The sequence below is a fragment of the Strix aluco genome, chromosome 3 (genome assembly GCF_031877795.1).
Source record: "Strix aluco isolate bStrAlu1 chromosome 3, bStrAlu1.hap1, whole genome shotgun sequence".
Classification (NCBI taxonomy): Eukaryota; Metazoa; Chordata; class Aves; order Strigiformes; family Strigidae; genus Strix; species Strix aluco.
Genome location: NC_133933.1, coordinates 64,664,364 through 64,686,948, shown reverse-complemented (window position 1 = coordinate 64,686,948; position 22,585 = coordinate 64,664,364). Strand labels below are relative to the sequence as shown.

The following is a 22,585-nucleotide window of genomic DNA, read 5'->3' as shown; positions in this document are numbered from 1 at the left end:
GGAGCCTTACGCTCAACTCAGCCCTCCTGATACTACTGAAAGACATGGCCATTACAAGAAGAGAGAGGCACCCTATTAACAGTAATTGATTCTTCATTCTTGTACTCTCAAAAAAGGGAGACATACTTGCAAATGTTTAAAAATCCAATGTTGAAATGGAGGGGGGGGGGGGACGTTAAAGTTACTGAATTCTGAAACAAAATTTTAAAAACTTCGCTTTCAAATAAAGTCAGCTGCTTAGCTTCAGCTATAATAACATCTACTTTAATTTGCTTGTAGGTAAGCAGAGGAGGTGAGGGAAATAACTGTTCCCAGACCCCTGCAGCCGTCAAAGGCTGAGCGTGCGGCAGGGGGTTAGGCTGATTTGAAAATGGTCCGGAGGGAGGGAGGATTGTGCAGTTCATTACTGGACAACCACTGCCATCAGGTGTGCAGATGCTCTTTTCATTCACAGCAGGTGAGGTAACACATGCAAGAGCATGTGAGCAAGTAGGGGAGAAACAACAGCAATAAAGGGAAAAGAAAGATTAATGCATTAGAAGAACCTCTCTAAGTAAACTCTTCATTTTTATTAATTGAGAGATTTTTTAAAAGCTGTTCTCCATATGTTTTCAGGTATTGAAGAAGGAAAAGAAAAACCAAAATTGGACTGAACAGTAGAGGCAACATGGAGGATTGTTTATGATTCCATGGAAGATTTCTCATCCCCAACAGAGGTTGGCATGGAGAGGAATCTTTTGGAAAGGAGGAAGTTTAATGGGCCCTCTGCTCAGTACAAGGATATTTTTGGGGTTTATATGGAGGGAAAATGATTTTAGCTAAGAATAATAATAATGTTTCAACCTCCATTCCTATTTCTCCATTCTTGCATGTGACATACACATATAAGATGTATATTTATCTCCACGGCATTCTCAACATGCATTTCTTGCATCAAATAAGTCATTAAATCATTAAGTCATTAAATCTTTTCACTTCCACCAAGAACAATGAGTCCATTCTCTGTATTGTTTGAGAAAAACTTAACCAGATAGGTCTAATATGGAGAAACAAAACAATCCTATATATTTCAAAGTACAGTGTAAAAATACAGTAGAAGTTAATTGCATGAATGTATCCAAAGAAGAATACAATCTGGCTGAAATACTAATGTAACACTATGTAACAGCTGCCTTAAATTGCTGATGTTAATAATTTTATCAGTCCAGTAAAATCTTACTTGCAGTGTTAGACTATCTGAATATCATGCAACTTTTCTTAAAAAGGCCTAAATAAAGATCATATTATCCCTGCGTTTCTGTTTCTTCATGCTGATTCTTGAAATTCTAGATGGATTGATGGCATTTGAATGATATTCCAACAGCAGCAGCAGCGGTGACAGACATCACATTGTGACAGATTATCAACTGTGGCTTCGGGTGGGAAGCCCAAAGCACAAACCCTGTTGACTTGTCATTTGAAGAACTTGCATAACTCAAGCTCTGCTGTTAAGTCTAGGACATTTTTGCAATTTTTTTATTTCACAGGGATTGTTTCCTTCACTGAATTCAAGAATTCATTCTGATGGAAAGAATCTGTTAAATAAAAATAAGAAATGCCAGAATGCCACACAGCTGTACACATTCTGTTAGAGCACACTCTGAACATCTCTGCTGTATTTATTGCACTACTGAATGGCTGAGACCTCAAAAACTGGCTGTTGATGGAAAGATTCCTCTTTCTCAGCAAGTTTTGCACCTGCTCAAGATAATTTTTCTTCTTTCTTCTTCTAATACCATGCCATTTTAGGTGATATTGGAAATGTATCAAGAATATAAAGAGAGCAGAAACATCAGAGATCAAAATTGTATAGCTGAATCCATAGGTAGGTGTCCGAGTGAAAAAGATGCCCTTTCAGAGGTACAGCATAGAGTCAATTAAAATTGCCATTCCCCATATCTGTGAATCTCTGAATATTCAGCACCTCAAAAAAATAGACTACCAAGCTTAGATCTCAGTTAAGCCCCTTGGGTTGACAATGTTTGCCAAAGGCAATATGTGCATGACAAAAAATGTGGTGGGTTTCAATTGGTGTGAGGAAATTTATAGTATTCCAAGAAGGTTTGAACTCAAGTTGTCTTCTCAGATCTCAAAAAGTTCTCCACCCCCTATGAGCTTTGAATTATCGTATTTAAAGTCAAAAACATTTAGAGCATTAAATCCAGCCTATGATGTATGAACCATGATATAAATAACCTAGGGGCCTGTGTACCCAGAGAACGCTCTTCTAGACTGTGTTCATTCCCTTTAGAATTACACAATCTATCATTCTTAAGAAAGATGATGGATGAATGATGACTAAAGTAAAAGTCGCTTGTAAGCTTGCCAGATTTCAACCATCTTGGCTGAAATTGTCCCTGAAAGGTATTTCTCTTGGGGGAACTATTTTTTTGGTGGAAAACTTTTTGTCAGAACGAGTCATCTATTTCCAAGTGCAAGGCTGTGAGAAAAAAAAAAAATCATCTGGAAAAGTTTTCTCTACTTTTCTCTTGCTGTGAAACTGGGTCTTTGAAAGAAGGATAGCATTTATGTTAGTAACACTTCTGAATTTATGGGGAAAATCTATTTGTCTTTGTCCAAGTTGTAGAAAAAATATGCCTGCACTTCCCTGTAGTGCACAGGTAATTCTCCACAGTGTTTATCGACATCGGGAATGATCCATCTTGTGCCTCAAGAGGATTTTCCCTACTGTCCCTGATCTGTTGACCTTCTCAGGCCTGACTATCCAAGACACACACCAGAACGGGGGCCCCAACTGTGGTTCTCATGTGTTGTCAATACTTCCCCAAAGCTGATGCAAATAAAGCTGCCTAGACCAAATATGAAGAAAGCAAAGCTCTGATGAAAACCTGAGCAATAAGAATAGGTTCTAGATGGATAAACTAGTGAAAAAACTCTAGTTTTTCCCTAATAAAATTAAATTAGTAATGTTTGTTGAGTATGTCATAGCTGTAATGATAAACCATGTAGAAAACTCTGAAGGAATCATTAGTTTTGTTGTCAGAGAAGAATATAGCGTGCAGTACATAAGGCAGGCTGCCACACCTTGAACCACAAGGAAAAACAAAATACAGTTTCATCATTCAGTGAGCACCATCCATCATGTGTTATGAATGAGGCATAGGAAAAAATATTGTGTGATCATGTAATTAAAGGCAATATCATAATTCATACTCACAAGGGGCCAAATTAAGGTTGAACAGACAGCCTTAATTCTGACATTACCTCACTCTTGAATGCCCGACTTTGCAATCTTAATATTACTCTCTTGACTTAGTATAGAACACAAAAAAGTGGGGATTTTTTTTTTTAAAGGCTTGTTAGAAAGTCTAGCCACAGATTTGCTGTGAATTTCAGTATGACTGTATGTCCAGTTTGGCTTTAGAAAGCACATCCTCACTTTCTGCTTGCATTTAGCTACCCCAAAACGTATATGCAGTTTCCATATCACTCTGTTACAAAGAGGTTGCCATAATTTGCAAACTTTTGCCACAATTTCAAAATCAAATTATTTTAGTCTGTGATTTAGCTTGTGTGTGATAAAAGCATAGTTTGCTGTCTCTCTGTAGCAACCGTTGCCTTATTTTAAAAGAAAACAACAAATAGTATCTCTAATTTTAAGTTGATTCTTTTTTTCTCTGCCCATATGAGTAATAATAGCTAAATTACCACCAGTGCACCAGTGAGCAGACTGAAAAATGGCTAACCATTCTGCAGGCTCCCCCGTGGCAGTTTGTAATGACAGTGTATAAGGCATACACTTCTTAGTTCATTTTTCCTGATGAATTTGCTATTCAAAGACTATTTCAAATCCAAACCACAATTTCTTATTCGCCTTTTATTTTCTGTAATGATTGGTCAGTCTTCAGGGCTCTGATAGACACTTTGGTAGACTTTGAAGACTCGGATACTGTTAGACTGAACACTGAAAGGATTTATAATCTAAAACTTGAGTTAAAAGTATAGTCCTGAAGATACCATCACTGAGGTAGGTTTGGTGTTCCTGCCCTGGGAGTAAAGGAGGAAGCAGTGAGAGATGTGTAGGTGAGGTTGCCTCTGAATGCAGCCTCGGAGAAGTTGTGCTACTAATCCTGTCTTTTAATGCTCCCATATTTCACGTGAACAGGGGCAAATGTTGATGACAGATATTCTCCAGCAGCAGCAGCAGCAAAAGAAAGCTCCTAATCAAAGCCTAGTGTATCCTAGCAGAAGAGGTAATCTCCGCTGGCGTATCCCAACTTCTCTGCTCTGCTCCTGGGTCCAAAGCTTCACGTGCCACTGTAGCCAGCCACTTAAACTAGGCTCACAGGTGTTGCAGGGAAGCAAAGAAACCTGAGAGTTTTGTTATATATTTGGGCCATTATGTTTGGCCAACATGTCTGCATATGTTGTAAAAGTGCAGTTGTCTTTGATGTGTCTGGCTGCAGTATTAAACCTGGGGTTTGACTATTGCAGAAGTCTCAGGAAAAAAAGCAGTTGCAGGTTTGACTGGTCAACTTTCTCCAGTGGTGATCTCTCCTCTCTTTGAAGCAAGAGGAACAAAGGGGACATTAAATTAGCCTGGAAAGAAAAAGATACAGCTGTTGGCATCTGTTTAGAAAAGTACTTAGGAGCATGCTGAACTTGAAGCACACACACAGGTGCTTTTCAGCACAGGGGCTTGCTGAATGAGGGAGCAAGTGGACTTGCAGGTGGGACGCTTTCTGTAGTGCTTCTAGTGACGTAATGAAATGAAAGAGCTTTTTGTGCTTAGAGTAAAAATAGGTCTTTTGAGCATAGTGACTTCCTCTTACTTGTATTATTAAGTAACCCTAAGAAGAACAGAACTGTCCAATTTACAGACCATAAACATCAAATATATTTAAAACATATTCTCCAAAATAAGCAATTTTATTTTTATCAAAAATGCACTCTGTTTTGTTCAAGTAACAGATGGAAATCAATGGATTTTAATGTAAACCAGAAGAGCAAGTTGTAGTCTTATTCCCTTAAGTGCCCTTTCCTTGTTCAGACCACAGCTGTAAAGGGATTTGAACCTCAACACGATAAATGCCAGTATGGAAATTTGAAAGGTAGACCACAGACTTCGTGGCCCACCAGAGGAGGTATCTGCTGTTCCTTAGAGTTGTGTAAAATGAGACAGAAGTAAAATAGCACCTTTTTCATATAATTTGTATTGTAGCTAGTCATGGTGTCCCAGTTCAGCATTTTATATATAGCTTGTGTATTAAAAAGTAAACATCTACCATTAGGCTGGAGAAGTATCTCCACAGTGTGCGTTCTAAATGTAGAGATTTCTATGGTACAGTCAGTACTAGGACATAATATCTCTTTGCTTTTTTAATATGCAGATAGTCCATACTGTACGTATATTGTGCACATAAACGTTAAACACACAAATGCATACAGATATATATACACACACATACACACACAGACACACATGATCTTCTGTAGAAACAAATAACGACAGTCAGATGTTAAATGGCAGTTACTAGCTTAACATGGAAAGAGATCAGGCACTGTGAAAGGTGTCATTCTTGGCATGGACAGTAACTCCACCAGAACTACAAACTGGCAGCTCTTTGTGCTCCCACTTTTCCCCTGGGAGTAAGGCTGGTGAGCTGCTGGCCACCCTGCCTGTAGCAATAGGGGTGATCTGCAGCTGCAGTACTCTGCAGTACTGCATTTCTGGTATTTAATTTTGCAGGCAGATCAGTGCCCGGCTAGCTTTCTACATATTAGCATCTTGCTTATTTACTATGTAAAATAAAATAAATTGTTCTTATTTAATAATGGTTCCCAATTTAGCTTCTAAGTTTACACCTGACAGATGTAATGGGATAAAAGACCGGGAGGTCACCCTCTTCTGCTACTGGTATTAAGCTGCAAACCATTTTCTCTAGAGGAGGCTTAACAGAACAGGAGTGTTATTAGTCACAGAGTAGGAGGAGGCAATTAAGCACACAATACTTAGAGAAGCAGCAGAAGTTATGATAATGCAGGCTCTCAACTACTTGTACATAGTCTGGCCAAGAGTCACCACGGGACCAGTTATAAAGAAGGAATTTCTTGAATGGTTATTTCTTGGAACGAGCAACTGTGGAGTACACAAAGGCAGGGAGGGCTCTCAAACCTGGGTGAAGCTCAGGAGATCATTGGAGATGTAATCCCAGCTGAACCATTAAGCAATACTGACCACAACATAATTACATTCACCCTGCCTGGGCAGGTAAGGTACCAAAGCTTCGTACAGTGACCATAAACATCGGAGAGGAGTGGTGGGGAGGATAGGAATGTGGGGCAGGGGGTGGGAGATATAAAAAGCTGTCACCATCTGAAGGTGACTTGCCTCCAGCAAACCATTATACAAAGGAGCTCCCTTGGCACAGACAGTGGGAGCTTCTGCCACCCAACAGAAGCATTTTGAGATGAGTGCTCATGAGGCAACTCTGGGGAGCTGTGTAAGAAAGAAGACAACCAAAAGAAGATAAGCTAACCCGGTTAGAAAAATCACCACTTAGGTCTAGCCCAGAGCTAGGTGCATCTCCAGTCCAGAGAGAAACACTCAGTCAAAGTGGGTTTTGGTCTCTCTCTGCAGAGGCCATAGAGTTATGCAGGATTTTGAGCCCATTCCTTGGAGAAGGAGTTACTGAGGCCAACCCTTATGTAGAAATGGTGCCATAGGCATCCTGCCAAGGACAGCACAATGTGTAGAATCCCAGGTCTGAGGAAAAAATACGTAGGCATGTGACAGTATATTGTGATACTTTTAATGTCAGAACCACTGGTGGAATAGGCACAGTTAGAGGCATATATATATAGGTATAATTATATTCCAACTATTTCTAGTGTTACAGAGTTTTTGAAGGGAGCCACAATACTGAATAGGCAGTAAGCTTAGAAAGAGGTCCACTGGGTGGCCTGTGATACAATTAAATCAAGAACACATGTAAACTGCTGTACCTGGCTGCCACTGCTGTCAGAGTTACAAAGGTGGGTGGTTTTACTGCACAGTGTTGCAGCATCCTGTTCATACTGGCCCACACCTTAGTCCTGGGTAACGTGCAGTACTTTTCCTTCAGCCAGAAGTCCACATAGCCCAAGCCATCCCAGGGGTTAGCCAGACCTTGGCTGCAGACACGTATTCTGTGCTTGAGAACTGAGCTTCTGCATCAGGCGACATATATATTGACACGTGCCATAGGTATGGTCGGTATGTGTGTCTGGAGATTTCAGACTAACTCAAAGGAAAACAACAAAAGAAAAAAAGATGTAAGGCTTTGTTTAATAGAGTATTAATTATGCAGGTACTGGAAGATTTCTAGTTCCTTTCAGTACTTTTACTCAGAATTTAGATTCTGCTGGATATACTTAATTTTTTAAAACCCTCTACATTTTGCAGTTTACACATTTGCATAGCGTAGGACTACTGTCAGGAACATATATCTGCAGATCTGGGGCATGAGCTGTTCTCATCATTTCAGTGGGATGGAGAAGAGAAAACAGTTCAAAGGAGGAGGATGGGGGAAGGAAAGCATTTCCTTTTTTTTTTTTTAAGGAATCATAAAGACACACAGGCAAGTGTGTCAATCATGAGACATAGTTCTCTCTTTAATATTGTCAGGAATACAAAAGTTCACAGAGCACATGTGTGAGAGGGTGCTGCGCTGCCTTGACTACATGATCTGCATGATACATGTCAGAAGATGGGAATGTTGCTATGGCAATTCTTCCCTCTTCTGAATACTAAGTTGACAAAGAAGCCAGTCCACAGTCAGGCAGGCTCCCTTATGAACTTGTCTTCTTGGAGATGCTAAATACTATATATAGGTTCTCTTGAAAGTAGACAACATTGTCTTCTGCTCTGACCTCTTAAGGCCCCGTGCCCCAGTCCTCCTCTATTCCCAAGGTTTCTGTGATTTGGAAGCCGCTGAAGGCAGAGATTTACCTGAATTTTGTGCTGAAGACTGTTGGGGTTTTCCCTCAAGTTATAGAGTGTCCTTCAATTTCCAGCTTGCTAAGACAACAGACAGATGGGTCTTTCTACATTTCCAAAAGTCATCTTGCTGTTTTATAAAGTTCTGGATCAAGTAATCCATAAATCTTTACTTTCAATCTGCAGAGGAGTAGCCTGTTCCCATTTACATTTCTCCCTGGCAAGACAGTGACAGAGGGACTGGAAGCCTGTTGGTTCCCCCTAGCTGGGTGACCCTTGGAGCCCATCCTGTCCTTGCTTGTACTATCGAGCCTTTCCCACTGTGCTGTGTGGGTATCGTGATGGGAAAGTGATGCCTTTACCACCAGCTCTCCTAGTTGCACCTTTGATTTCCCTTAGAAATAATATTCTGGTTTGTTTCCTGCCCTAAAAATCTGTATAGCGCTGTGTTGCTGAACCAAAGCAACTGGCAGCTCCATTGCAGAGGTAGCAAACTTCAGCGATTCCTGTATTACAGTGTTTCCTGTTGTCCAGGTTGTATCATATTTTCTAGTAGCAGGCTCTGATTTCAGTTATTTTCCTTTTACCTAACTTTTATTTTGTAGACTGGAATATTCCTTGCTAGGAAAATTCTACACATTTGATTCAAGCTAAATACTGGGGGAAAATTTTCTAAGATGGCTCAGGCACTCCAAAAATGAAGATAAGGAAGAATAGACTGTATTGTCCATACTTTAAAAATTTTCTTCAAATTACTTGATTGCATTGTTTTTATTTTGGACTTTTTTCCTTTTTTTTTTTTTGATCAGGATGGATACTGCTCTAGGGAACTGTGCAGGGAGGAAGGATGTAAAAGCCTCATCTGATGTGCTGTGAATGAGACAGGGCAGCATAGGAAGAGAAAGAGGGGGAATATGAAGGTTGCTCTGCAGAACTAGATGCTCTGCTTACATGTGTGATGCTGGGTAAGTTATTTAATTTTACCATTTTGCAATTGGCTATTACCTATTTTTATAGCTTGAAATGTTTATTTAGCACCTCCCATGGGTTCTAAAAGTTCTAAAATGAGTTCTGCAAGAGCAAATGAGCAAGGCAAAAGGTATCATTGTAAATTATGTCAATCTATATACCAAATCACTCCAATACCCACCTCAAACAGAGAATGTACCCAGCATATGGATTTATTTGATGCTTCAGTGTCCAGTTATAGAGTAACAAAGCCAACAGAAAACATAACAATCTGTCATGGGGAGAAACATGACCAAAACAGCAATAAAAGAGAAATTTTATGTCAAGTTTAATATGTGTGTACAAATTCCAATAAGACCTACCAAACTCTCTCAGACAAGTCATGGGTTGGTGTAGATGAAGAGGCACCCACAAATACAGGACATCTTTGGAAACTGCAGGAGCAGGTGCTCCCCAAAGAAATGTGCATTTGTTTGTTCTCTGTAGGAACAGGAAATAAACGGAAGAATTTCAAATTTAAGGCTTAACTCTAATGCATACGCAGGCATAATTTACATCCCCCAAACAATCTTGTTAATTATTTATTTTGTGTCTGGTTTCTACTGTGCTCATCAAGAGAGCATTGCTCAGTCCAGCTGGTCTGAGGTTTTTGATACCCATCTGACTCAGAGGCAGAGCTTCAAACCACAGTGGCCAGTACAGAGATGTCAAAAGTTGCCACGGTGCAAAGGACACAGGAGTGAAAAGCATTTACTTGTTTAGCAGGATAACACAGAGAGGACTGCGTTAGCAGTTTGCAACCACCCAGACCTGGGATTCTTAAACTATGCTCTTTCTTCTTTCTTTTCCATCTGAGCTCATTTTGTTTCCAGAGATTTAAAGGACAAACTTGAGAAGCCACCCCTGCTTCAGGTACTTTCCGTGTCTCTGAGTGAGCGAGCCAAGAAAAACAGCAGACAAAGATAATTTTCCTACCGTGTTCCACACCAGCTAGAAAAGATGATGAACTGCAGCAGAAAAGTCGCTGACGATCTTAATATACAGTGCAGCTCACCCTGATGAAGGGGGACCAGTGTACGCTGCTTTCTGATGGGCAGCATGGCTGTGCCTCTGGGTCGCGATGTTGTGCTGCAGCTTACCCAGAGCAGGTGTGGATGTCGTGTCCAGAAGGACCAAAAATCTTAGATTTCTCTGTTCAAAGGGGGCTTTTACCTTGGGCTGCCAAAAGCTGTCTGTGACTGTGAAGCATTGTCTGAGACATGACCATGAGAGCTTCCTCGGCCGTGCTGTTTGCAGGCTGCTTGCCTCTAGTGACTGCAGCACCACCCCTTCGCTTTCCCCACCGAAGCCGAGAATCACTTGCCTGTCCCTGGAAGAGCTCCTCAGCATTCACAGTCATGAAACACCACAAGAGCTGGAGTAAAATGAGATTTATTCAGAAAGAGGGTGTGAATCCAATTAGAGCAAAATAAACAGTCTACATGACACATTTCTTTCTCACCTCTGCAGAAGCTAATCTAGCTAATCCCTTTGTGTTGTAACAGGAAAATAATCAATACCGTACAACTCCTCAGCCAGTATCGGAGGACGCAGGCAGCGAACACCAGCTGTCCGGGCCTCCAGCCCAACCAGCTCTGCGTTTGTTACTGTGAGCCAGCAGCTGCCTCTGGTGCGTCCTCAAACTATCTGCTGTGGTGCCTACATGCAAGCACTGACTTGGGGCCACATCTCATTTTCTTATTCCCAAATAAGCATTCTGCTTTGCTGCCGTGATGTGAGTTTCCTAAATAAGATGTTCTGGGAAAGAGATCTTCCTGCGTGCTCTTGAGAGGAGACAGTCATTTCTTTAGGCAAGCGTGGCGTTCGCACAGGCTGCACTGACATCCTGTGGCTCAATTTCCCCGCCTGGAAGGAGCACGAAGGGACAGCTTCGTCCCTGTCGCCTGTCCTCTCTGCGTCCCAACTCTGCTCCCTGCGGGCCACTGATGCCCCATCCAAACTCTTGGGGAGGGGAAGAGGCACCTGCCCCCTCGCTGGCTCCAGCGCTAGCTCCTGCCCACCGTGCCAGGCTGGCAGACACAGGACCTGATCTCACCGCAGCCACACTCGCCCAGACATGACCATCCCCTCCTCCCGGCCTTTTCGGCATCCCCTGAATCACTGCCCGCAGCAGCAGGGCTGGGCGAGGATGAGCTGTAGTGACCCATCGCTGGGTGGGGTGTTGCTGGAAGGGTGGGGGCTTTTTTAAGGGAAAACTGATGAAAAACCCTCACCCCCGCAAACTCTGTCCACCAGGACTCCAGGTAGACCCCGGACAGCACTTGCCGCACACGTTCACGGTGGCAAGCCCTGCCACAGGGCACCCAGCATCTGCGGCGAGCTGCATCCCCCAGCCTGGGCTCAGGCACTGCACAAAATAGCACCCAGCCCCATAGAAGTCGAGTTTAATTTTACCTTCCCCTAGGGAATAGCATTAATCTGTAACTTTTTAGACATCACTCGATCAGCTGAATAACAGCTATTAGCTTTGGACTCTAGGCATTTTTATGAGATATTAGTTCCAGGGCTTGTGGTTTGGCATAGAAAGCATATTATTCACACACAAAACAACTGCATTAAAATAACATTAGGAATCTGGCTTAAACTGACAAAACCTAGGAAACTCAGAATTAAGGCTGAAAGTATGTCCTTAACTCACCCACCACGTGCCCGGTACGGCAGCTCGTGCGGTGCGTCGGAGCCACTGGCTGCAGCCCCTGCCGCCTCCTGCTGAGCCATGCTCCCCTCCCTGCATCCAGGGAGGACACGGGGCTGCACCTCCACAGCGGTCCCACTGCCCCCAGGGAGAAACAACCCGTCTTTGTGCCGTGGAGTCCTCGTTCGGTCAGACAAGGCTTGGGACTTAAGTGTAATAATGCAGCTCTTTTCTGTGCATCTCTACTTACAGAGCCAGGTTTCCTCCCCTGTCACCAGCGTCACCGTGGTCAGAGCAAATACTGCTAAGAAAGCAACTCAGGCTGAGGAGGAATTTGTCCAGCGGGTGGTCAGGGTTGAAACATGAACCAGACAAGCAAATCCACGTGGTGCCTGACTTTGACCTGCTCTTGATTTGCTTTGATTGATCAAAGTAGCCCAGCCAGAATGAAATGCAGCTGGGGCAGTGACTGCCGGCTCACGCGGGGGCTGGCGCTCAGCTGCAGAGGCTGGCTGGAGGTAACGCCAGCCCTGAGATGAGCAGATGGGCCTTTCTGAGAGCTGCCGGGGGAAAATCCCTGGCCCGGAAAACACCTTCTGATGTTCACTTTGTGGATCGCCTTACTGCGAGGGGACAGAGGCCAAGAAGTAACACAAGGACACAGGTTGCTGTCACCAGAGCTGAGGGGAGGAGGGGAGCTCATGTGTGAGCTGTGCCGAAGGGCTCCCCTTTCACAGGGCCTTCGCTCAGAGCAAGCCATGCGGCACATCAAGAAATTTGTGTCGTAGCATCCAGTGGCTGAAAAATGAAGGAGGGTCTCCAAAGGTCATGCGGTGGGTCAAAAAGCGGCAGTGCTGTGAGCGTTCCCAGTCCAAATATCTGCTGCACATCCGTTGTTCTCCCAAAGCCCTGCCCTGGGTCACAGGACATAAACATCAAAACACTCATCTGGCCACTGGCTTGCCAGAAGGTGTATCTGAGCTTTGGAAAATGTGATCTCAGCTGCAGCACGTTTACTGCAAAAGTAAACAAACGAAAGCCGCAGCCTCGGCAGTATCACAGCTCACATCCTCCACACAGGTTCCTTGGGCCTCTGGAAAGGACCAACTTGTCCACTCCTGGTGACAGACTGGCATGGCTCATTTTAAGGTTTTTTCTTCCCCTATGGCCAAGTATTTGGCTCCAGATTGCAGCTAAACCAGCTCCTCTAAGAGCATGTTTGAAATAAGCCTCACTTCTTCTGCTCTAGTCCTTCCTTTTATTTATGAGCTCTGCCATTTTGTAGGAAACAGCCGAAGATGTTCACGCATGAGGCATTTCTCAATGATAAACCACGTTAAAGAAAAAAAACCCAGAAGGTAGCAGCCAAAAAATAAAAAATCACGTTCAAATTGCAAGGTCGTCATGCTGCTCAGTAGAAAGGGGTGCACCTTAACCATATTGGGTGTGATTTTTTTCCTCTCAGTGAGGTGAGAAAGACATTTGCTATTCCCATCTTGGAAGCAAAACAAACAGAATAATTATTTCCTTTCCCATCAAAGGCAAACACAGCTGAACTTAGCTCTGTGCTTTTCACTTGTGTGCCATAAACCAACACATTCCCTCACTGGCTGGCATTTGCAGCAGACCACAAACACAGTACTACACCTGGCACCAAATTTGTGTTTCAGGTCAGAATTAAGACGTTCTGGTGATAAGGTGAAGGATGCTTGTTCTCTGGGCATCCTGTCCCAGAAACACTGTAGCTAAATTTACCATAGAATAATTCCTGTTTAATTCTTAGGAGGTCTTTTTATGAAAAATAAATGTTTTGCTTGTTGTGGAACCATTCTCCAAATACAATTTGGGACCCCAGTACCAGGCTTCCTTGGTCTTCTTTTAAAACTGCTGAGTGTCTCCCAGAGTGCAGCCAGCACCACGGGTACTCACTACTTCTGAAAGACAGGTCTGAAAGGAGTGGGTGCTACATGGCGTAGGATCTGTGTCCACAACATGCAAGTGATGACCATGTGTGATTAAACCCTCATCTCTGCTGTGCTGCCTAAAGGAAAAAAGCTTAGCCCAAAAATAGCAAATAGCAAAATCTCCTCCCTATTGGGCCCACCTTGTGCCACAGAGCCAACGTGACCTACTACAGAGCAAATGCCCGTGCCTTCCCCTTCCCCCGCCAAGGTGCTGTGCGGTGCCTCCCCTGCACACGAGCACACGCTCATCTTTTGTGTTTCATGAGACAGGCGTTTGGAGCTGTGTCATTGGGGGTCTGCAGGATGGAAGGTACATGCAGATGCACACGTATATGCAGTGCATTTACAGAAAGTAATAGAAAATAGGCCTGGATGGGTTTTCAGGGGCCACCTGGAAGGATCTATTATCTCATCCGTGCACATCTGCAATCCCCACAAATAAGTTTTTACCAGAAAAGGAAAAGAGGTCGACACTCCAGGTGTGTGCATCTTATTAAGCACACTGTGCCCCTTTAAAAAATATGGTTTAAATGTCAGGTGATTGTTTCCATATTAAGGAAGGCTTAAGAATGACTGACAAGATCTGCTTTTGCAGCTCTTATTTCTGCCAGTCAAATTACTGAGGACAAGAGTGAATAGTGCATATTTAGAAAATGTATTTTTAAAGTTGGGCTTTGACAGAACAGTAACTTCATGAGAAAGTGAAGCTTTCCCTTCCCAACTAGCTGTGACTGAAATACAGTGAACAAAACAGGGGAAAAAAAGGCATAATAAAGAAACAAAGGTATAAAACAAAAAGGCAGTTTTTCCAGATGTACACCAGCACCCTACACCTCTCAGGCTTAGGATCAAAGCTGGGTGCTTGTATCCAAGGCCTCTGATTAACCCTTTCCTCCCACCCTGGCTACTACCCACATCTCAGATCTTCATCAGTCCCCTCCCTCTTCATCTGCTCTTGCTGCCAGGTGGTCTGGCATTCCCTTATCATGGCCTCAAAGGACTCCACAGTATGGGGGATTGGAAAAACAAACCAAATTCTCCTCCTGAGCCAGGCAGGTAGGTCCCCAGGTGCCTGTCCTCATTACAGAGATTGCTTTGGGAGCTGGATCCAGCTGGCAAGGGTTTCTCATTAGGATGGCAAGGCTGAAAATGTGAAGCTGGAGGGAAACTATGCAGTTGTGGAGCAGAGGTGGCCTTAAGGCTGGGGTTAAAGAGGTGGTGGTAAGATTTTTTTTTTCTTTTTCATTATTTTTATTTTAGCTTTGGACTGTAGGATTCTGTTAGTCATGGAAGTGGCAGCACATTTTGGGTGTGTTCAGGTTTGTTTAGATTTGGATTCCCCCCTGACCCCTCCCCTGCTCTAAAGACATTATAATCTTGCAAGTGTTAAATTTTGACTAGTTCTAGCATAGACTTGGGACAGGAAAAAGCCTGTTTTAGGGCTGCTTGAGTCTGAATCTTGTGCAATGTGTGGGAGTTGTGCTCCAGTTATTTTTCTGGTAAGTATATGAGGAAAGGCAGGGAGAGTGGGCAGAGCTCAGACTCTGCTTATTTTTGTGCTAGCAAACAGCATAGCTCTGGCAGAGGAAGAAGGATTTAAAGTGTGGAGCTGACACGTTAAAGCCATGGGCAGCTCCTGACAGCATTTTCTCTCTTGGAAATATCACAGACATATGAGAAGGCAGTCAAAAACATGGGCTACTGCCCTTTTGACTGGAGAGGGTAGATATCAACAGAATACAAATAAGAGAAAGAAATTAGATGCAGGACAATTGCAGAAGCTTTAAGGGTCTCGGCGTCATTGAGTTTCAGGTCTGCCAGCCCTGCAGAAGCTTGGTCTCATTTAATGTGGCTAGTCAGTCCCCTGCCTGACAGCCCACTTGTGTGGCTGCTAAGAAGCTTTTACAAAATGCGCTTTATGTGGCCGGTTATAAGCTCTGCAGGGCTCTTACAACAGCACAATATTTACTTGGAATTGTTGGGCCAGCTGGACCATGATGTATACAGCCACATGCCTTCCCAGAAGTGGGTAAGGAGTGTGTTTGCACATCCGAGGAAGCTTTGCTTGGAGTGCAACTCCAATGTGATTGTTTCAGTGGCTTCTCTCCCCTTTGACTTTGTGTACAGAAGGAGAGGTGTTCTGTGTAACTCAGCCAAAGATCACCAAACTCTGCTCTACATAAGTTTTAAAGGATCAATAAATCTAACAGCTGCACTTACTTAGTGATAAATGGTGATAAACACTAGCTGAGGTAGCTATTGTCTGTTAAGACAACATCCTTGTGTCCGCTGGCTCCTGTTGTCTCTTATTCTGCTCTTTGCACTGATGGCATCTGCCACATCCGGTGTTGTCTGGGTGCCAGGTGACCGCACGATCTAGCCATCCGATTGCTTTTCAGTGATAAATTGCTGTAGCTGCTGCTGACTGCATATGGCAGGTCAGTAGCGTTGTCGGGCTACCTGTGGTGAATCTGCATTGCAGCTACTGTTTGCTAAAGAATGTACCTGAGGAGAAGATTTAAGAAAAAAAGAGAGCGGGACTCCCCTACACAAGTGAAATAATACTGGGGAAAAACTAGAGGAGTCTTTTAGTCCTTAGTTCTGTAGCCTAATTCAGTTGAGGGCTTAGGAAAGCTGGGCAAACACAAACGAACTGCCAAACTTTTAAATTAGCCCACCTCATCCATCCCTATTTCCTTCCATTGCAGGGAGGTTGAAAATCTCCATGAAGAAAAATTATGATCATTGAGTCACTGCAATAGCTGCGATGCTGGCTGCCTGCCCCTGCCAGCCTGCTACACAACTTGTATGCTCGTGTTTGGATTTTAGTGGTGGGAAACGAATGTCAGGCTGTACTCTCTTCATGCACCATTGGGCTGTGCTTATGGTTGCTCTTGGCAGCACCGAATGATTAAACAGATAAAACCATCAGTCTTTTTATTTCCAAACATTAACCTAACTGCTAATAAAGCACAACCCGTGTCATCCTTATGGACTCTGCAGAGCTGAGTCACATTAAAAACAGGATCTGGATGCTGGAAAAAGCCTCATACTTCTTTCCTGTGCCGAGAGGCTATACCTCTCTGTGTGCAGAGCCTGTCTCTGAGAGCTCTGCCTTGGAGCTGTGGTGCAAGAGCTGCATGGGGAAGCTGACTGGGCTGGACTGCGAGTGCCAGGGAAAGCAAAGAGGCTGTGACTGGCACGCTTTGGCCTGGGCACGGTGGGCTGCTGTGCTGGTGCCTTGGATGGATGGATGGATGGCTGTGTCCCTGCCCCTTCTCTTCTCCCTCACAGGGCTCATCAGAGATCTTGTAGCACCCTCCCTGGGCCGGGTGGGGAAGGTTTGTCAGGCCCTGAGGCAGAGGAAATGGAGTGATTCTCCCTCTCAGTAGCTGAAGATATTTCTCCCAAAACATCCTCAGTGAAACTGGAGGGGTTTTGTAAATTCATTATGTCACTGAGGAATCTCTTTAATCAGCTGCCTTTCCCTGGAGGCACTTTACACTTAATGAGAGACATGATGGAAGGAATCAAAATTGGTTGACGAGAGTTTAGCCTCAAACCCCCCAGCTGATGTGTTGCTGAGCATGCTGTAATTTAGAGGAGCAAGTGGAGACACTGAGCAGCCTTCACCCTGTCTGCACGGGTCAGCGGCAGAGGCAAGATGTGAAGCTTGGAGCTCTGTATTGCATCGTTCCTTTCTGAGGTGTTACTGCTACGAACAGCAAAAGCCTCCATGTTACCAGGAGCCTGATCCATGCTCCTGGTACAACTTGGCAAGCACTCTTATTTCCCAGTGCATTTTGCCAGTTACGCTGTATGGCATATCCTAATTTAGCTTATTTATATATGAATATACTAATTCAAAAGCAGTCGAATGAGAAACACTGCATATATGTAAGAGGAACTTTGTGAACTAGATAAATAGTGGGACCATAGAGCTGGAATATGGAGTAGTTTCAAGTTTAGGTTCAAAAACCATTGTAAAAAAACTTTGCATGTAAAGTTAATGTAAAAAGAAAGGGCATTTAGTTGTTTTTTCTGCTTGCTTGCTTTCCCTGGTTGCCCATGCTGCACCTAGTCCTTTCAATTAACTTGTACCCTGCTGCCTTAGTGTGCTGGGACAGGCTGATGTAGCAGCAGCTTTCTCAGTACCAAATTATGTGTACGAGTGCAAGGTCCTCAGGAAATCTCGCTCTGAAGGACTCTCTGTGGACCTGTGCATGATGTGCCCTTAGAAACATGCAAAGTATTTTATTACTGGAAAATAATTCCCATGCCAATATCTCATTAGCCTTTTAGGTTTTAATTTTTTTTTTTTCCTGAGTAAATAAAGACTAAATTATTTGGAAGCGGATTTTCCTGCCATGGAATTGCTGTGCTAGCAACAGCCGAACACTTTCCATAGAGCAGGGAAGCAACATGCTCCACTGGGAGGGGAAGGTGATTTGTTCAGTCCTCTCAAGCAATGGCTGATGGAGTCAACACTTGCCACAGAGACAGGCTTCTTGTGATACCACCCTGGGACCTGGGGGGGTGGACCAGCACCCCTTGCCCCTCAAGAGGCTTTCAAAGAGATAGCTAAAAGTGAAAACCTTTGAACTGGCTGGTTGCTTTTGACCCACTCTGGGTCCCAGAGGTCTTAATATTGAGCTGTCGTATATTATGAAGATACTGTCCAAAATCATACCCCAGAGTCATGTGTACTGAAAGAAGTGCAATTTTACAAGGATGAATCTATTAATTTACCTGCCAAAGCATCTGTGATAGGTCTTTTCTCTGTGGAGCTCTATTAAAAATCAGTGGTTTATTAATCACTTATGTATAGTTCATAATACACTTCTGTGTAATTGCACATCTTGGATGTAGCTATTTAGATTTTGATATGGCTAAAACATTGTTTGGTGGTGTTAACTTTATAAGATATATAGCTTGGAATAAAAATAGCATTTTCTCACAAAGATGAGATATAATGGATAGTAAAGTAGATGTACATTCATCCCATTTACTTTCAGCTGTTATAATTGATAGTCTATATAATGTATGCATATAAGGTTTTTTAATACAAATATGGGTTTGTGAGAGTGCTGCTTACCATCAGTTTGTAACACATTATTTAGAGATTATTTATGGGCTGTTGGTATCTTTCCCACTTTTTTTTTTTTTTAAAGTTTAAAAGGACTGAAAGGGAAAACACAATTTAGCATGGAATTGATTTTACATCAGCTGGTTTTACATGAAATAATATCACAGTATTAAAGAATTGCATTGTCATTTCTTGCTGTGAAGTTGCATTATGTTCTGTAGCCTTGGCACACTTACTAATCCTTCAGTAGCACACATCTAATTGCTCAGCAAATGACACAACATGTGAAGAAATAATACCTACAATGTGATTTATATCTCTTCAAGCAAAGACACTGGGAACTGGATTATCTGCCTTCGCTTATTATACTGCATCACAGGAACAGCCACGGGATCTGAAAACTGTAGCCAGTTAGGACTCGCTGAAAATACATACCCTGGAAACAAAAGGTACATCTGCTCTATCAGTCAAACACATGTGTGAATTGCTCTTAAAACTAAACACATGCATGATGTATTAACATAGGCATCCTGTGGTGGAGAGGACCTTTGAGGCTCTGAGCTCGTGTATGCTGGGCAGATCAAGCGCGGTGTGATCACTGAAGCCCAGCATGGTTGCTGTACACTCGCTGTAGGGTGCAGGGGTGTGCAGCCAAATAAATACAGTCTGACTCCAGTGGGATATAGATACACTGAGCCAGCAGGACTTCTAGAAGGAGAGGGAAGGGAAGGGAGGGTATAGACAAGTGACTTTTAGTACGGTTTCCCACTATGAGTCTACCTGGAGTGGTAAAGCCACCTGCCAAAACAAGCAACAGTTCACCAGTTTCTAGAAGGTGGCTAGAAGCGGTGGAGAGCAGAGTCTAATAGAAATAGTTCTTAACAGCCAGCTCTCCCACAGCAGAAAGATTGCATTCAGTCCAATCCCAAACCTTGGCATGCCAGACTTTGAGTCTCCCCAAATACAGCATGTATTAAAGATCAGCTACTGCAAAGATCAAGACCTGGAGTATGTAAATTGTGTGACACATTATGATTACACCTCCTTGTGTCTTGCTCTCTACCTTGAAGGACAAAGGGTACAGATCTTCTGGAGCAACCTGCTATGGAGGGTAGAACCAGTTCAGTCCATTTGTTCTCCTTCAGCCCCCAGAAATAGCTGAAGAGCAGAAACTTGGTCTCCACCATGTTCTGAGGGTGCATGGGTCATTTTTTTAATTAGTGTTTATTTTTCCTCCATCACACCCATTTCTCTTGCCTTTTCCCAAAGTAATTAATTTAAAAACAAACACGTTTTTAGCAAAAGGAAGTTAGAAGATAAATGTATTGGAAATAGGACTGTTTTCTTTCCTTGTAAGTAAAACAGGCTCTCATGTGTGCTCTACACATTTCACAGGATCAAGGCTTTAATGATGTTGCATCATTATATATATATATATAATGATTGCATGTTAACATTTTGCTTTTGTGGCACTCTGACTTGCCATATCTTTTGTGTTTATTTGAATTTTTCCTTTCTGTGCCATTTTTTTCCCTCTATTTCTGATCTTTTTATTTTTTCAGGCAGAAGATAAGCGCACTCTCTAAGCCAAATTGAAACATCGCTTGGATATTTCATGGATTGCATGAAATACTATCCCTGGAGGGCACTACTTGGAAAGTGTTAAGGCAATGGTAGCTTAGTTGAGCCAAGTTGCTAAGTGGCTGAGTCCTCACACTCAGTAGTGTAGCTCAACTGCCTGTAAGAGGGGTCTTAAATTCATTCATGAGTTCAAACTTTGTGTGCCATCTGCACAGCTTATGGCACCTACACTGCGTGGCCACAGGCTATGTTCTGGAGATCTCCAAAGGGAAAAGTTCAGGCATACTCGCCACCTTAATGTGTGTGTGTCTAAGATGTTCTGGAAGAGTCAGGCATGGGCAGACTGTATTTCAGCCCACTAGCAGGTACAGCAAGACCTGATCTTCATGTAGAGTGTGGATGACCCAAAGTACCCACAAGATACATGGTGGAGTTGAAAGATGATGGTCTACAAGGAAGGTTGAAGGGGTGGATCACAGAACTTGCTATGCTTTTCACCTCATGGTGCTTTCGGACATAGCACGGCTTAAAAACCTTTCCAGTATCCTTACCACAGCTTGGGAGAGTCTCTGAATCCCACCAAGATTCCTTTATGCTGCTGATTTTGTTGATTAATCTGCTTGGGCCCTAAATGTTACTGTTCTAAATTATCAAGCTGCATGGTTATGAAGAAGCAATAGAAAGAGGGTCTCTTGCTTAATGGGACTCAGATGCACAGCTGCATCATACTTACACTTCTATGGGAAGCAAAAGTGGAGAAACCTTTGCTCACAAAATGGTGGAAAAGATGAAATTAAGAGCCACGAAGAAATGTCTGGGAACTGCTGGCAGTACAGTTTGGGAAGGAAAGCAAGCAGGGTGTTATGTGATTCCTGTGCATGATCATCTGTCATACAAGCTACAAACCCTGTGGACCTTAAGGACATCTCCTTTGAGTTCTAAAATCCTTTAATCTGAGTCATTTGCACAGCTGAACAGACTCAAGATCTTTTACGTAAATTGGAAATACCTATAATTCTGCAGGAAATTAGGGAACAGTTAGGTAGTCCCAAAGCAGAGGAAGAAATAAAAGGGAGTCATAAAACCTCTGGTCTCTGGGAAAGCTCTGGGTGAAGATGACTTTCTAATAGAATTTTCTAAACTCTTTCAGTCTCACTTGGCTCCTGTCATATGGAAAAATTTTTGAAAGGCCAAAGCAAAAGGGTTCCATTTCAGCATTAATTGCAGTGTTGGGTTTTCTTAACTCTCCTTCCTAGGAAATAACTCACTGATGCACCATTTGCAGTAATTAAATTACAGGCCAATTCTTTTGACTAATGTGACTCAGAAGACACAGGTTAAAATAGCATCTAGAAAATGTCTGAACAGCATACCTTATGGACAAGAACTTAGCATATATCTTGAGGTTCACATTAATCAGAAAGCTGCTACAGAGTCTATAGGCCTGTTATTATAATTTGCTATTTTTAAAATTCTCTGAAGTAATCAGAAAATCAACCAGCTCAACATCCCTAAAGAGAGCTGCTTCCCACCCACCAGCAGTGGCTGACTTCACTGTTGACATAAAAACCATGAAGATCTCAGTCTAGTATTCTGCCATGTAATTGTATCCTTAATTTTGGCCTTGTTGAAAGTCTGCTGGAAAACTGAGCTTGTGTGTCCTCATTAGAAGCAATTCATATGTAAATCATTTAAGTTTTTTTTGTGGGGGTTTTTTTTTACTTAAAGAAAGAAAACGTCCCTGTGACTCAAACATTCTGCAGGCTCTTGCTCCTCTTGTGGCTCCCGTGTGGCTGTGACTCCTGGCAAATCTGATGCAGAGTGAGAGGGTTGCTGGCCATGCTCTCAGCTTCTCTTGCCTTAGCTGCCGGAGAAAGCATCTGTCAAGAGACTTTACCTTTTGCCAACCTTGGTTTAGTCATTGAAAGGACATGGCATGAAACTATGCTGTCTTCTAAACACTTATGCCTGGCGCGCACCCATGGAAGGTGCTTCCCTCCTTTCAGTCAATAGTAGCCATCTAATTATCAACTTTTCTGCATATTGGAAGGCTTAATTTTTGCTCTTTTACATGTAAGAATAAGCTGAAGTGGCAGCATAGCAGTAGTGGAGTGACATCCTAGTGTTAAAATGCAATGACTTTGAAAAGACATTAAATAAACAGATGAGTTCTCTGGACCTTTATCAATAAAACTGACGAAGAAGCATATGAGGTAACAGCCAAGTACTTGTCTAAGAGTACAACTTTGGTAAAGTTTAGGCACCTATTTCTTCTGAGTATTTCTGGAGTTGGAAATGGAAGTTATCATAAG

At 42.9% G+C, this 22,585-nt stretch overlaps 1 protein-coding gene across 1 annotated transcript in view; it reads left to right on the top strand.

Moving 5' to 3' along the window:
- Window positions 1–1,292, top strand: part of AIG1 (androgen induced 1) — a 129,224-nt gene extending 127,932 nt beyond the window's left edge. Inside the window, exon 6 of the mRNA XM_074818897.1 lies at window positions 616–1,292. Within this exon, the coding sequence (XP_074674998.1) occupies window positions 616–653 (38 nt within the window). The 3' untranslated portion in view covers window positions 654–1,292. The remainder of the gene's footprint in view (window positions 1–615) is intronic.
- The last annotated feature ends 21,293 nt before the right edge of the window (window positions 1,293–22,585 follow it).